The 13,921-nt window shown below is 50.0% G+C and overlaps 4 protein-coding genes across 4 annotated transcripts; 1 reads left to right on the top strand and 3 right to left on the bottom strand.

The window, feature by feature from the left end:
- Positions 1-23: 23 nt before the first annotated feature.
- HO133_009350 (uncharacterized protein) lies at positions 24-2,243 on the bottom strand (the record flags this gene model as incomplete). The annotated part of the gene is made up of 1 exon (XM_037300211.1): positions 24-2,243. The coding sequence occupies one exon, from the start codon at positions 2,241-2,243 to the stop codon at positions 24-26; it is 2,220 nt and encodes a 739-aa protein (XP_037155037.1).
- Positions 2,244-4,738: 2,495 nt separating this feature from the next.
- Positions 4,739-5,700, bottom strand: HO133_009349 (uncharacterized protein; the record flags this gene model as incomplete). The annotated part of the gene is made up of 3 exons (XM_037300210.1): positions 4,739-5,015; positions 5,119-5,170; positions 5,406-5,700. The coding sequence occupies 3 exons, from the start codon at positions 5,698-5,700 to the stop codon at positions 4,739-4,741; spliced, it is 624 nt and encodes a 207-aa protein (XP_037155036.1).
- Positions 5,701-6,033: 333 nt separating this feature from the next.
- On the top strand, positions 6,034-10,353 carry HO133_009348 (uncharacterized protein; the record flags this gene model as incomplete). The annotated part of the gene is made up of 6 exons (XM_037300209.1): positions 6,034-6,090; positions 6,149-6,213; positions 6,267-6,301; positions 6,353-7,108; positions 7,542-8,110; positions 8,164-10,353. 6 exons carry the CDS (start codon positions 6,034-6,036, stop codon positions 10,351-10,353), a joined length of 3,672 nt encoding a protein of 1,223 aa, XP_037155035.1.
- A 2,014-nt stretch (positions 10,354-12,367) lies between these two features.
- On the bottom strand, positions 12,368-13,076 carry HO133_009347 (uncharacterized protein; the record flags this gene model as incomplete). Its single annotated transcript, XM_037300208.1, is given in 2 exon segments — positions 12,368-12,429; positions 12,449-13,076. 2 exon segments carry the CDS (start codon positions 13,074-13,076, stop codon positions 12,368-12,370), a joined length of 690 nt encoding a protein of 229 aa, XP_037155034.1.
- Between the last annotated feature and the right edge of the window lie 845 nt (positions 13,077-13,921).

Below are 13,921 nucleotides of genomic sequence, written 5' to 3'. Positions count from 1 at the left end.
GATCATAGCACAGAGTAGGGTATCTAATCATCAATACCTTCCCACTCCTCATCTTCTAGCCTACTTCCTTCCTCCTCCTGTACCAGTCGCTTTCGGCTTCCGTCTACCACTCCCTTCTTTTTGTTCTCCAGTCGTCGATCATATCCGCTCTTCGTGCTGATTCGCATCTTTCTCGCCCCTCTGCCCCCTGCGGCCTCGGTAGTCGCTCTCCTACTTTCCACCCCCTTCCTCTTCATTTCCTTTCTCGTCTTCTTACTAACGTTTGGAAGTGCGTCTAACAGCCACTTCTGCATGCCTTCTCCCTCGTTATCAGCAACGTTATGCTTTTCCTTTGCCCTCTCACTCGCAGCGATCACATTAGCCACATTTTTTACATAAGGGATATCCTCCTTCGTGTACAAGGTGACTGCTACCCCACCCTCTCTGCCTTGCCTCCCTGTCCTGCCAACGCGATGGACGTAGGAAGCACCAGTATTTGGGATATCGTAATTGACGACCCCATTCAGTCCTCTGAAATCTACTCCACGTGACAAGAGGTCCGTGGTGATGAGAATCCATATCTCGCCTTTGCGGAAACCCGCCATGATGTTTGCACGTGCGGAATCTGAGAGATTAGAGTGGAGAACAGCTATACGTGAAGAGCCACCTGCTTCGAAAGGGATGTCGTAGAGAAGCTCGGAGTGGAGAGCTATGGCTCTTGGTATTGTCTGCGTGAAGACCAAAAATGGTGGCTGTAACGACGGGACGGCGGCTGCTGGCGCTCCAGAAGGATGTAGAAGCTGGCGCAGAGCGAGAAGTTTACCTTGTTCGGATGCGGCGTAGACGAGGCGGTGGGCTACATTAGGAATGGCAGAGTCTTTGAGACCGACAACTAGGCGAACGATGTAGTGTTGGGAAATCGATGAAGACGTTAGGCCCAGATTACGCCGCCGGTCGAGGATGAAGGTCTGAGCTAGTGACTCGATGGAAGAACCTATAGTGGCAGACCAGAGAGAGGTACGCAGAGAAGCGTTAGTGCAAGCGGTCCAAATACCGAGTGTCTGCTCTCGAAAAAGCGGATCAAGGAGAACGTCCGCTTCGTCGAGGATGAGGAAACGAATATCTGGGAGAGAAGCTGCGCCTGACTGTTTCGCTGAGATGGCATGCAAAAACAACAAGGGGGTGCTGACTACAATATCCGTCTTCACCAGAAAGTCATGTGTGTGTCCTCCGGGGGTATCGTCCGTCACGCCCTGCGTAGTGTCACCATGTTTCAAGCCCACAAGGTCCGGGTGCAATCTCATGCCTTTCCTCAGCCCGGAGATCTTTATGCCAGTACCTGATGCGAGCTTTCTTCCCTCGTTGACAATCTGGTCTGCGAGCTCATGAGTGGGAGCAATTATCAAAGCCTGAACCCTATGCTCTGACCTCTTGTCTGCCTTGGTTTCCCTTTGAGCCTTCCGGCTTTCAAGCAATCCCTGCAGTACATGTATCAAGAAACCCAAGGTCTTTCCGCTACCAGTTGGAGCAATTGTGAGTAGATCAATGTCAGCTCTTGGCTCTGTCTCGCTCCTCTTATCCCGTCGTGATATCAGCCCACGATCCTCGTCCGTCCCTAGTAAGAGCGGTAGGCTGCCCATTTGAACTTCACTAGGCTCCGTATACCCTTGAGCGTCCAAGTTCCCTGCAAGTTTTCTCGAAATGCCGTACTTACTCCGTAGTTGTATGAACGAAGTCAAAGGCTGTGGTGATATTTGAGGATGTGCGTTCTTCTTCCCCACAGGCTCTGAAGTTGTCCCTTTTTGTTCGTCATGGTGACTACTTTGGATTCCAGATGCGTCCCCCAGAACGGTAACTTTGAGCTTGTGTTTCTTCAAGGTTCGCCAACCCTCTTCCTCACTCAAGTCTGGAATGAAAGGATTCGTAATGTGAGCATCCTGCACGTCTAGTTTCCTGGTGGTAGCCCCTTTTCCACTATCCATGGCCTGCTTCTCTGATGAGACCGGAGATCGAGCGCCACCTCTGAAGAAATCCAACTGCCCAAGGAGCCCATCGTCATGCTTTTCCTCCACCCCACTCCTCTTCCGCTTTGTGCCTCTACTCTTGGCTTTCTCATTGCCGAAGAAGGCATCACCATTCTCGGAATCTTGATAAGGATGACCTGAAAATCCATCTGATGGGATCTGACGGCTAGAGGACTTTTTGGGAGCTGGAGCAGATTTTTGTATATTTGAGGATCTTGTTAACAACTTGAACATATCCATTGTCTTAGCTTTGGGCAAGCGCACTGGAGTTATGCAGTATCATGACAGCCTCATGGATCCTAAGGTTGTTTGAATGACTCTCACGGTAAATTGTGCGTAAAAGCGTACTTGGGCAAGAATATTGTTCGCTTCACAATTATGATACTGCCCAATATTAACCCCCAAACTGGGCCTCGAGTGAGCGCCGCCTGGAGAGACGCTAAAGCGGCACCACCGGTGATCCGACCCGGGAGACCTACGCCTTGCGCCAGGGTGATCCGGATCAAGCCCTAGCGCACCGTAGCAAATCAAATCGATTGAGAGAATAGAGTCCCAGAAGGCTGATTCCCGCTCTGAAATCTATTATCATCTTCGATATTTTCGATATTACAGTACCAATATTTTGATAGTTTCGATCCATCTAATGCTTAGTTTGTCAAGCTTCATATGGGCATCCTAGAAGCTATGTATCGGACCATACTTTACTGCTCAGAGAAATATTCGAGCCACACGCACGAGAGGATAAAAGTAGAGAAAAGCGTCACTTGGAAATTGCTACTCGAATACATCCATATCATCCGGTCTCTCTACCACATATCCCTTTTTATCAATGAATGTTGTGCTGAATCTTTGACCGAGCTGTACTGTTGCGTCTCTTCGTCCGATGAAAATGTATTGCAGGGCATCTGTGCAGTAGTAAGCAATCAAGATATTTCACAAACGAGGCTGCATAGACATCATTTCAGGGTGGGATGCTGCCGTTCAAGAATTTCCCACCCTTCACGGAATTGAGATGCCGTTCGTGGAATCTCACGTCGCCATCTTGTCTCGCCTTTCTACATCGGTTCCTACCCCAATAGCAAATTCGGCCGAGAGGCCATGACACGCGTTTCTTCTTGCAGCATCTTGGAATGCATTCCTGTCGGTCACGATTTCAAGGTCGAAGAATTTCTGGACGAGGAAATTTTAGACGGTAGTCCCTTGTGAGGATGAAGCAAGCGATCCTCGAGAGAGCTTGAAAGATTGGCTGCTGCAATCGGCCTATCTTTGAGGACTTGGGGGCCACGAGGTCACTTACTGCAGCTTCGGCAACGTAATACACCTCATTGCGTCTAGTGACCTGCACCCATTCCTTTCAATCTACTTGCGAGGCATCCTTTTCCGGCAGCGAGTAGGAGTCTTAGGTAAAGAGGAATTCAGTGAGCTCGAGGGCAGATTGATCAAGGCTGGGCAAGACGCGATCAGCTTTTTTATCCGTCGCAGTAGGTCCTTTCGTCCTGTTCTCCCGTTGTTCCTTTACTGTTGACATTCCATACCTGTCTAGCTTGATAGTTTGCTCTCTAGTCACCGGTTTCGGCCTTGCGCATCCAGTACTAATAGAATAACTCTACTGTTGCCAAGCGACTTTTACATTCACATCTTCTATATATCTCAACCTTAGCCAAAGCGGAAGCTTATTTGGCAAATACTGACGTACTACAGTATTAATCTTCGGCCGTCTCACCTGGGGTTTTGCCCCTTTTACCCATGGAGAAGTGGTGCCAAAGTGGTGGGAGGAGTCGCGGGCACACTAACGCGAGTTGGGATCCTGGAAAGCCAAGTACTGTCAGAGGTGCTGCGCAAGATCAACAACGATTCATACATACTGTAGATTCTGTGGAGAGGAGCGGTTGGACAGAAAAAGCTCTGTGATGCTCACGAGGGTAATTCAAGCAGCCTTTGTAAGCTTCCCACGCTCCCTCTATATACTTAACGCCAGCGGACGAGACTTGGAACAGCCTCAAGCGACAGTGGCAACGACAGCCCACCCCCCTTCCCCTCCACCTACGACTACGATGACGACAATGACTATGCCACAGACCTAAGCAGCCCAAGAAGTCTGAGTCCCCGCTCGGATGACGGTGACGAGCGGACGAGATGCAGCGTGTGCCGGTCGTGGTTCGAAAGCAGAGATGAGTACAATGATCATACTGAAGAGAACGATTCGGGATGCGCAGAGCACAAATCTATTTTCCTAGTAGCTACAATTGTTAACATGCCAAAGACGAAGTCCAAGAATGTTGCTTTGTGGGAGGCTGCGGTTCTGTGTACGAAGATGTTTCGGATTGGTCTCATAAGGAGATAATGATCATATCTGGAGTGAACACACGGCTCGTGGGTTAACGTGATGGATGGGGTGTCGCTTGAAGAGAGTCCGCATCAATCTGTTCAGGCATGCTGGTGTCGCGTCACCCCGGTCACCCAGCTAAAAGCGGCACTATCTTACGTATTCTGCCAAGCTCTTCAGGGTCCCATGGTTCTACGAATGTAGTCTCTATCTCTCTTTCTGTTCCGCAAGAGTTCATTGCTTTTGGTCTGTTGTACATGATAACATCTCTATAGCGACATGGTATGTGCAGATGCAAGAGCTTGCGACCCCGAAGTCCGAATCTTTTCCAGCGTCTCGGCGAACCCTTCTAGCACGCCTGCCCTTCGCGACTGCAGCGTATTGTACTTGATGGCGAAAAATATTCGAACTATGTTGAAGTCGCGGTCTCGTGATGCTCAGTATCTCCTCTGTAGCCGACCAGCTTCATTCTCCCAATCATTTCACCCACAGTAAAGAAACCTAAAACCTCTGCCCCAATCACCCCTGCTGAAACCAATTGTTGCCTGTTGGCATTCCTGATCCGGCTCAAAATACCCTCAGGGGACATGGTGCTGGCAGTATCGGTAGTGTGATTGAGGAGGCCGGCGGGGTTTCGGATGGCATTAATGACCGGCTGAGTGTATCTTTGGAACGCCGCGAGATCCCTGACATTGAATCAAGCAATCAGCTACCTATACAAGAACCAGCCATCTTACGAAGTTTGAGGACGGGGAAAGAGAAGAAGAAGAAAAAAGGCTGAAGACTCACGGTGGGTTCATCTTCTGTCCCTTGAAGACTAGCTTTGAGAGCTCAAAGCCAACTTTAGAGTAATAGATCGTAGGGGGTACCATTGCTGGTTTCGCCAGTCAGCAACCTTTTCTGATGCGCATGTCAAAGCGATAAAATGAAAATTAAGGGCTATCAATGTTCAAAATAACAGAGAAACAGTGCCGTAGTCCACAGAATGTATCGTCCATTTTTGCGTGGGTAGAGCTCTGGGTGCCCCAATTGATTCGCAGAACGACCTTGCGAGCGAGTGGCAGGCTTTGACTCACACTGCACGAAAGATATCATCCTTCCTGTCCGTCCTCCAATGTTGCCGATAGCTTTGCTGACCCCTTGTGCTGCACCGCTCACGGCTGGTCCGGCAGACGAAGTCACTCTTGAAAGGCCTTGTGAAGCTTTCGAGGTCGCATTTGAAGCTGTCTCTTTGGATTTCGTGGCCGTGTCTTTGGCCGCTTCTGTGGTTGAGGCATGTCGCCTCGTGGTCTGGCGTGCGATAAAACGGGTGTGCCGAAGCATTATGCGAGATGGTGCAGCTGTCGACATAGATGAGAAATGGCCAGGCATCATGAGGCGAGTTGTTCCGATCGAATTGGAGCGAGTTCTAGAGCATTCGGCGATTATGAAGCTGTAGACGAATTGGACAGACGAACTCAGAGCAGAAAATTGAGGTTTGAAGCACCTTAGCGGAAGCCAAACCGTCGCCAGATTGATTGGTTGATTTTATCTTACTCATCATTTCTTAGCGCCAGTGACGGATGAAGCATAGATAAGGTAGCTATTCGTACGTTCGCTATTGACTGACACTCATTGTCGGTGAGATGTGAGTCTTCGCAAAAGCTACCTGGTCCTGCCAGGCCCCATCATAAACCAATCACAAACATCAAGGAACACGCCAATATGGCGCGTCAACGACGAGGATCCAATGTTTCGAGCAACTCATCGGTCAATGACCAGGTAAATTTCGCCACGCTTTTACTTAATAAATCTGCTAACGACAGGCATTTCTTTTCAGGAACTTGGAAGCATGTACGATTATCTTGCAAAGGTCATTCTTCTAGGACCAAGCGGCAGCGGCAAGTTCGTTCATGCCCTCAGCTCCTCGGCAAACCCTAGAGCTTATCTCGCTCCAGGTCCTGCCTCCTTCACCGAATCGTCAAGAACGAATGTCTGTAAATATCTCTGTGCGTGTGTCTTCCTAGAGGCTGATAAGCCAAAGGGCGAGTATTGTCCAGCCAGACAATCGGCGTTGAATTTTCCTCCAAAATCATCAAAGTTGGTACTGGCGCTCGGCGAAAAAGAATCAAGCTACAACTATGGGACACAGCTGGGACCGAAAGATTCCGCTCGGTATCGCGATCTTATTATCGTGGTGCAGCTGGTGCGATTTTGGTCTATGACCTCGCATCTCATGCTTCATTCAATGCTCTTCCAACTTTTCTCTACGATGCTCGAGCTCTGGCTTCTCCAAATCTTACGCTTCTCCTAGCTGGCAACAAATTGGATTTGGCATCCGAGTCTTTACCCAATGCTTCCGCGTCGGCCAACAGCGCGTCCAGTAGGCAATCTACATTTTCAGATGAGTCTATTGGGGCAGGAGCCAGACTTAGCTCTAGTCATTCCTCCATAGGCTACGGACTTGGCTCTCAGCTGACTGCCACCGTCGCTACTGAAGGACGCGAAGTCACCGTCGAAGAGGCCTCTCGATGGGCATCACGCTCTGCGATACCTGTCTCTGTCGAAGTAAGCGCATTCACTGGAGATGGGGTAGAAGAGATCTTTGCGCGTCTTGCAGGCATGATCTTGACAAAGATCGAGCTAGGCGAAATTGATCCGGATGATCCAATGAGTGGAATACAGTATGGGGATAGTGGAGGATGGGAGGACGAGGGAAGTGTTAAGAGTGCGGGGACGATAATCGAGGAGGGAGGTCTGGGGAGGAGAAGGCGGAAAGGGCAGGGGAGAGCGACAGCAGGTATCGGAGCATGGGGCGGTGGCATGAGAGAATGGGAGGCTGTCTTCAGACTAGATGGAGCAGGAAGGCGAAGAAGAGGAGGCTGCTGCTGATCTTAGTCAAGGTCTTGCGATTCAAGTAGCTTGGCGTTGTTGGTCCATGTTGGATTGTGAGTAGATTGGGTATCCTTGGCAGAGCAACATCGCTGAAGCGTGACTTCTGTGTGCTGTTGTCGTTTGGAGGGTATGTTGCTCCTTCAAGGATGTGTTGCGGTCGATAGAAGAGCACTATGGTGCCGCCAATGCACAGAGCTCCGAGCTCTTTGTCCTCTAAACCTGGAATTATATGCACTGTAGACGTAGTTCTGCCTTGCCAAGTCCGTTCTCCGTTGCGTTTGCCCAACCGCTACAAACAGCCGCATCCATATGGGCGCACCGCCACATTAACATTGTAGATGTTGGACAAAGCATGCGTGACTGGACCAGTGTCGACTCAACTTTGAACAGCATGGTTACTCGAAAGATTTTCCCTCTCGACGACAGACAGAGTTGGACATTTCGCCAGGCGCACTGTTCAGCTTCTGAATGGATGGAAGTTCTTGATATGCCAACTAATGTACACGTGGATTTACTTCACAATGGTATCATCTCAGATCCCTTGATTGGCAAGAGAGAGAATGATTGTCAATGGGTTGGTGAGAAATCTTGGGTCTACAAAGGCACTTTTCCTACACCAACTGTAGGTCCAGATGAGAAGGCCGTACTTACTTTCGACGGGTTGGATACGTATGCAACGGCAGTCCTCAACGGCAAAGAGATCCTCAAAACCAAGGACATGTTCATTCCCGAAAGGGTCGTCGTCACAGAACTCCTCCGTTCAGAGGAAGAGAACATCCTGGAGATCACCTTCGATAGCACCTACTTGATCGGTAAGAAGTTTGTAGAGCAACATCCAGATCACCATTGGGGTTGCTGGAACGGCGATCCCAGTCGGCTCGCCGTCAGAAAGGCTCAGTACCACTATGTGATTTGATTCCTTCCGCAGTCTTCAAACACTTTTACTGACCCCAATGCTAGGGTTGGGACTGGGGACCGTGTTTGCTCACCTGTGGTCCATGGCGGCCAATAAATCTAGAGGTCTATCATTCACGCATTGCAGATCTGTATTTCACGACAGAAGTGGGTAAGTCATTGAAATCGGCTGAGGTGGTAGCCAAGGCAGAGGTCGAAGGGGGTGGAGATGGAGATGGAGATGAAGTGATTTTCGAAATCTCACTTGAGGGAAAGATGATGGGTGCAGAAAGGGTCATGGTAGAGAAAAGCTTCGCAATGGCTTCTTTCAAGAGTCAGAATCCAAGGCTGTGGTATCCTCATACCTATGGCGAGCAACCGCTCTATGTTCTAAGTGCTACGCTAAGCCGGAAGAAAGAGGTTTTAGATACAGCAAGCAAGCGCTTTGGGCTCAGGAGAGCCGAAGTCATCCAGCGCAAGCTTGACGATGCTCCTGGTAGTACCTTTCTTTTCGAGGTCAACAACATCCCAATATTTTGCGGTGGTAGCAACTGGATTCCTGCAAGCTCGTTCACCCAATCAATCGGTCGTAAGAAATACCGTGACTGGGTGAAAATGGCGGTCGACGGGCACCAGGTTATGCTTCGAGCTTGGGGCGGCGGTATATTTGAAGAACAAGATTTCTATGAAGCTTGCGACGAGATGGGGGTCCTCCTCTGGCAGGACTTCCCTTTTGCTTGTGGCAACTATCCGGCACATGAGGAGTTCTTGGACTTGGTGAAGCGTGAAGCGGTGGAAAACGTAAAACTTCTCCGGCATCATCCCTCCATTGTGATCTGGTCAGGCAACAACGAGGACTATCAGTATCGAGAAGCAGAGAATCTGGAATACGATCCCAATGACCAGGACCCTGAAAATTGGTTGAAAACCACATTCCCGGCAAGATATATATACGAAAAGATTCTCGTGGACGTAACCAAGGAGCTTGTGCCAGGGACGTTTTATCATTTTGGGTCGCCTTACGGTGGGAACGACACGACAGACCCACATGTCGGAGATATTCATCAGTGGAATGTATGGCACGGTACGCAGGAAAAGTACCAGGACTTCGACAAGTTGAGTGGAAGATTCGTGTCAGAGTTTGGCATGGAAGCATTTCCGAACATTATGACCGTTGAAAGCTATCTCCAGGATGCCAATCTTGATACTGACAGGTATCCTCAGTCCTCGACAGTAGATTTTCACAATAAGGCCGCCGGGCATGAGCGCAGATTGGCTCTCTATCTAGCGGAGAACATACCGTACACACTCGAACCCTTCGAGCAGTACGTTTATTGTACGCAGCTTATGCAGGCTGAGTGCGTCTCCTTCGCATACAAGCTATGGAAACGACAATGGAAAGGTCCAGGCCGAGAGTACTGCTCTGGCGCATTAATATGGCAACTGAATGACTGCTGGGCTTGCACATCATGGTCGATTGTTGACTATTACCTACGACCTAAATTGGCCTATTTTGCGGTCAAGCGTGAGCTGCGACCCCTTACTATCGGTCTGAAGCGGACAGTGCACACGACTTTTGCAGACAAATACACCCGCGCCTACATGAAGACTGTACATAGAATTGAAATGTGGGCGTGTAACCTCTCGCTCGATGCCCACGAGGTGTTCGTTCACGTTAAAACCTGCAATCTAGTGACTGGGGAACAAGAAGAGCATGGCAACTTATTCACCAGACTACTGCTTCCTCCAAATCGCAGCACGGAGATCTCTGAGTTCGATATCCCAGTGTCTGAAGAACACAAGGACAAGGTCCTGGAATTGACTGATGGCCATACCATGAGGAGTGAAGATGAGCAGCAGACGGTTGTAGCAGTATATCTCTGCAACGAAGATGGCGACCACATTGCTAGAGCGGTCAATTGGCCGGAACCACTTAAATATGTGCACCTACCCAAGCCGAAACACGTTAAGCTCAAACTGATTCCCAATGTCCGCGACCTGAATCGCGCACATGCTCCTGGCACAAGCGAGGACTTCAAGCCGCCACAGACGGCTGGAGCTATAGAGATATCCTCTGATGTGCCTGTCAAAGGGCTTGTGATAGAGGTGGTAGAGCCGGACTGGGGAGAAGATCATAATGTGGGTTTTGACGATCGTGGTTTCGATTTGATACCCGGAGAAACTATCTCCATTGGAGTCCAGGGTCTGAAATGTGGCGATGAGGAAAGATTGACCACACGGTACCTAGGGATGTGAAGACGCTTCGCTTGATTACACAACAACACGTACCCACCAAACGTGAGTTGAATTCTAAGACAAATTATGCAGCTTCAGCATCTGAGCCCCGCTGTAGAGCCACGCTGGTGGTTGCTTCCAGGTGCGCAACTACTCTATTACAAGGAGATGAGAGATCGAATATGCGCACGACGAATGCCATGTAAGTAGAGAAATGCTCCGATGTCATTCTCAATTGATTGGCTGTTGCTGGTTTCAAGCTACTTTCAATGTTGCGCGACTGGGAGCGCATGGGTCGCCAACGCATATATGACCTTGCGCTGTAAGTGCAACTGTTTGTCTTGAAAAATTATCGCAAAAGTCAAGTCATACTTTATACTTCCGACATGTAGAAGAAAAGATAGCCGTGATTCGCTAAGCGGTGCATTTTTCAGATAAATCAAGAAGACCTCCACGCTTCGATGGCAGCTAAACTATTCGAGATCAGACATTCTTGTTTCGAACACCGAGCGAAGCACAAGAGTACTTCTTAGTGAACGTCGATGTCAACAATGCAAGCACTGAAAGATGTATACGAGGCTTGCCGCCGCCGAACAAAAGGCCTGGTCCAGGTTCATCTTTACCTACGAAGTAGGACCCAAAGGGCCATTATCCGCGAATTTGACACCACATTTTAAACATGCTGCATTCGCCTCCGCCCCCATGATACGGACACCTCTCCACCTCTGGCTCACATTCTGGCTCTCCTTCAACGTTGCTGTCGTGATGGGTACGGCTCTCAGTCATCGTCGACGACCCTCTTGGCAGAGTAGAGGCCCTGAAAGTCGGCATCACCTGTTGGGGCAGCTCCTGTAGTCTCTAGCTCAACAGCGGCATCCACCACAGAATATTTCACCTCGCCGTATGGATGTCCGGCTCCCTGAACGAAGGCGACGTCTACGCTCCCGGCAAGCACCTCGCATGCGCGCAAACATGGGACTCAGACACGGGATTCTGCATTTTCACAGTAGGGAAAATGCCTCTGCCGGGCATCAATGATTCGCCGGCCAAGGAGTAGATGGCACAATTGAGGGAGCACGGCTGTTTCGCTTGTGGAGGTGTGCCATTGGATGATGATAATGATCCTTAGATGATGGGGGTTTTGACGTCAAATTTTTTGAAGTATATCTCATCAGTTCCTCGGGACGCAAGTTGCGAACCGACCAAACACGGTGCACAATCATCAACGACCGCGACACCATATCATCCGTCGGTGCGGAAGTTCAACGCCTCGGGTGGCCTGGTATTGAGCCTCGTCGGATTGAGCGGAGAGAGACGGCCGAAGAACCGGAAGACGTAGGATGCGGCGTTACCAGCGGAGATAATCAACCCATCGCCGCTCAAATGCTGCCTCGTCACAGGATTGGCCCTCAGAACTCAGTCATCGAGCGCTCTGCGGTGCCCCGGAGTGTCATAAACAAAGAGGGCAGGTGGCACCGTGAATCGAGCTGGAATGGAGCTTGGGACCTGACATGATATGGTAGAGCAGTTCGGCTGTGTGTGGCTTGAATTCTTGAGGAGGGTTTGATGCCATGTGTCTTCACATTGGGGCAATCTGCCCGTGAGAAGACGAGAGATTGTAAATATCTCTCCAAATGCTTTCTATTCCGACAAAGTTTCGCTCATCGTTCTTGACCGAGCTCGTACAAAGCTTAAGGTACGATTAGAAAAGGTCAGAGTTCCTTATTGCAACTTTGCCCTCTCTTTTCCGGTAAAGTGGAAGGCCATTCTTTATGCAGGTCCCGCGACCGCATTTGCAGATGCAGATAAAGCACAGTAAGTAGGGACGAACAGCGTGACGTTTCATTCATTACAGCCCTAAAAGACAATAAATCCCGAGCTGTCGACTGACCAAAACCAGGACGTCTCACGACGGAAAGATGGCGACTCTCACAAATAGTCATCAACCTCGCTAATTTGGGCCTGAACGACAATCATACTCATCCAACTCACTATCGCCTCCCTCTTCTCGATCTACTCCTGAAGCGTTGCTGCATCAAATCTTCGAAGCTATCATCCGTGAGACGACTCCTACTTCTTCCTCTCGGAACGGGTGTTCTAGAAAGTGATCGCCGACCAGCTCTAAAGCCCGCAGTGAATTTAGAAGAGCCGTCGGAACTGCGACTGTCATCCGAGGAAGATGATGAGATCGAATACTTCTGCTTGTGACCTCCCGACTTTTTCGCGTGCGCTTTGAGACCTTTGGGTAAATGGGACTTGGGGGGCTTTAGGTGGATGATCTGAGGCTCAAGATGTCGGTGATCGTCGTGTCCGTCGTGGCCATCGTCACCCGAGTCCTCGATGGCAATGATATCGTCGTCGCTATGATGGGATCGATGGTTCAGCTGTGGCTGGTGTCCGTGGTGGCCGTGTTGGTCAACCCCGGGTTGAGGGACATGGTGGCCAGGTTGAATTTGATGCCATGGCCCCGGATCATGCGGCATTTGTGTGATTTGTGGGTCATGGTGTCCTTGAAGCTGTGGGTGGGGCATAGGATGCACGAATCTTTGGTCCATTTCTCGCGCTCGTTGCCGGTCCCATATCTCCTGCTCTGTAGGTCTTCTTGGGCCTGGCGTGGGCACCCATTGGTCGGAGTCCCGTTGATGACCTCTGACGAAGTTGAGACGCTTGCGACGGGGCTCATTCCAGGTTCGCGGGCGTCGTTCTTCGACTTCGATGCGGCCGGCAAGCTCGGGCCAGCACATCTTATGAAAGGCCTGTTTTCGAAGGAGAGAGTGGACTTAGGAGATGCAGATGAATGATGGACAGAGGGTCTCGTCTATCTTGATCTCAGGAAGGTAGAAAATTTGAGCGACAAGATCAGGGAAAAACAAAGGGCATGAAGAAGTGCAAGAGAGAATCCTCAGGATGTCGCCAAGTTTTGTGAATTAGGACGCAAGGCTACATTCTCTAAATAACCGGATGAGACCCCAAAAACAGAGGAGTTGCTTATGGATTCCATAGCCTCGTCTCCAGGCTGCGTATCTTCGGTTTACCAAAGGTGTACATTGGCAGCAGAAGCGCCCGGAAGCAGTGGCTGTTAATTATTCAGATGTAACATTGTATCAGAAATGGCAGGCATTGGTTTGTAATTGAGCCACATCAATAGTAACCTGGAATTTGTGGGTTATTTTTTTCACCGCACAGCGGAGGTGACAGGGCTTGGTTGCCTTAGGCCGCTGCGCCCCCACGAAGGAGCACCGCAGAGCCTCCAGGCTGACTGAAATCCTTCCGATTAACTGCGACCGGTGAAACGTCTGCACTGAAAATATACGCAATGTGCCACAATTCTGGTCTTTCGCACATTAGCATTCTGTCAATTTTCGTGTGGCTGTGTGTACTGTGTGTCCCGTCACCTTTTTTCTCCTACACTGATGTAAGCACCCAAGGAAAATGACGGTCGCCGAGATGCATTGTACTGGTAGCCTTGTCTCGCCTCGAGCCTGCTTGGACGGAATATGTGTCATTGGTAGCATGCAACATCGCGGTGTGTCCCTGGGCAGTGTTCGGAAGGCTCGGACAAAAAGACGGTGGACTTCTATTGCCGGAT

Source organism: Letharia lupina (genome assembly GCF_014066315.1).
Source record: "Letharia lupina isolate WasteWater1 chromosome Unknown contig_6, whole genome shotgun sequence".
Lineage (NCBI taxonomy): Eukaryota > Fungi > Ascomycota > Lecanoromycetes > Lecanorales > Parmeliaceae > Letharia > Letharia lupina.
The sequence above is the reverse complement of the archived record's forward strand: the minus strand, read 5'-3'. Positions and strand labels throughout refer to the sequence as shown.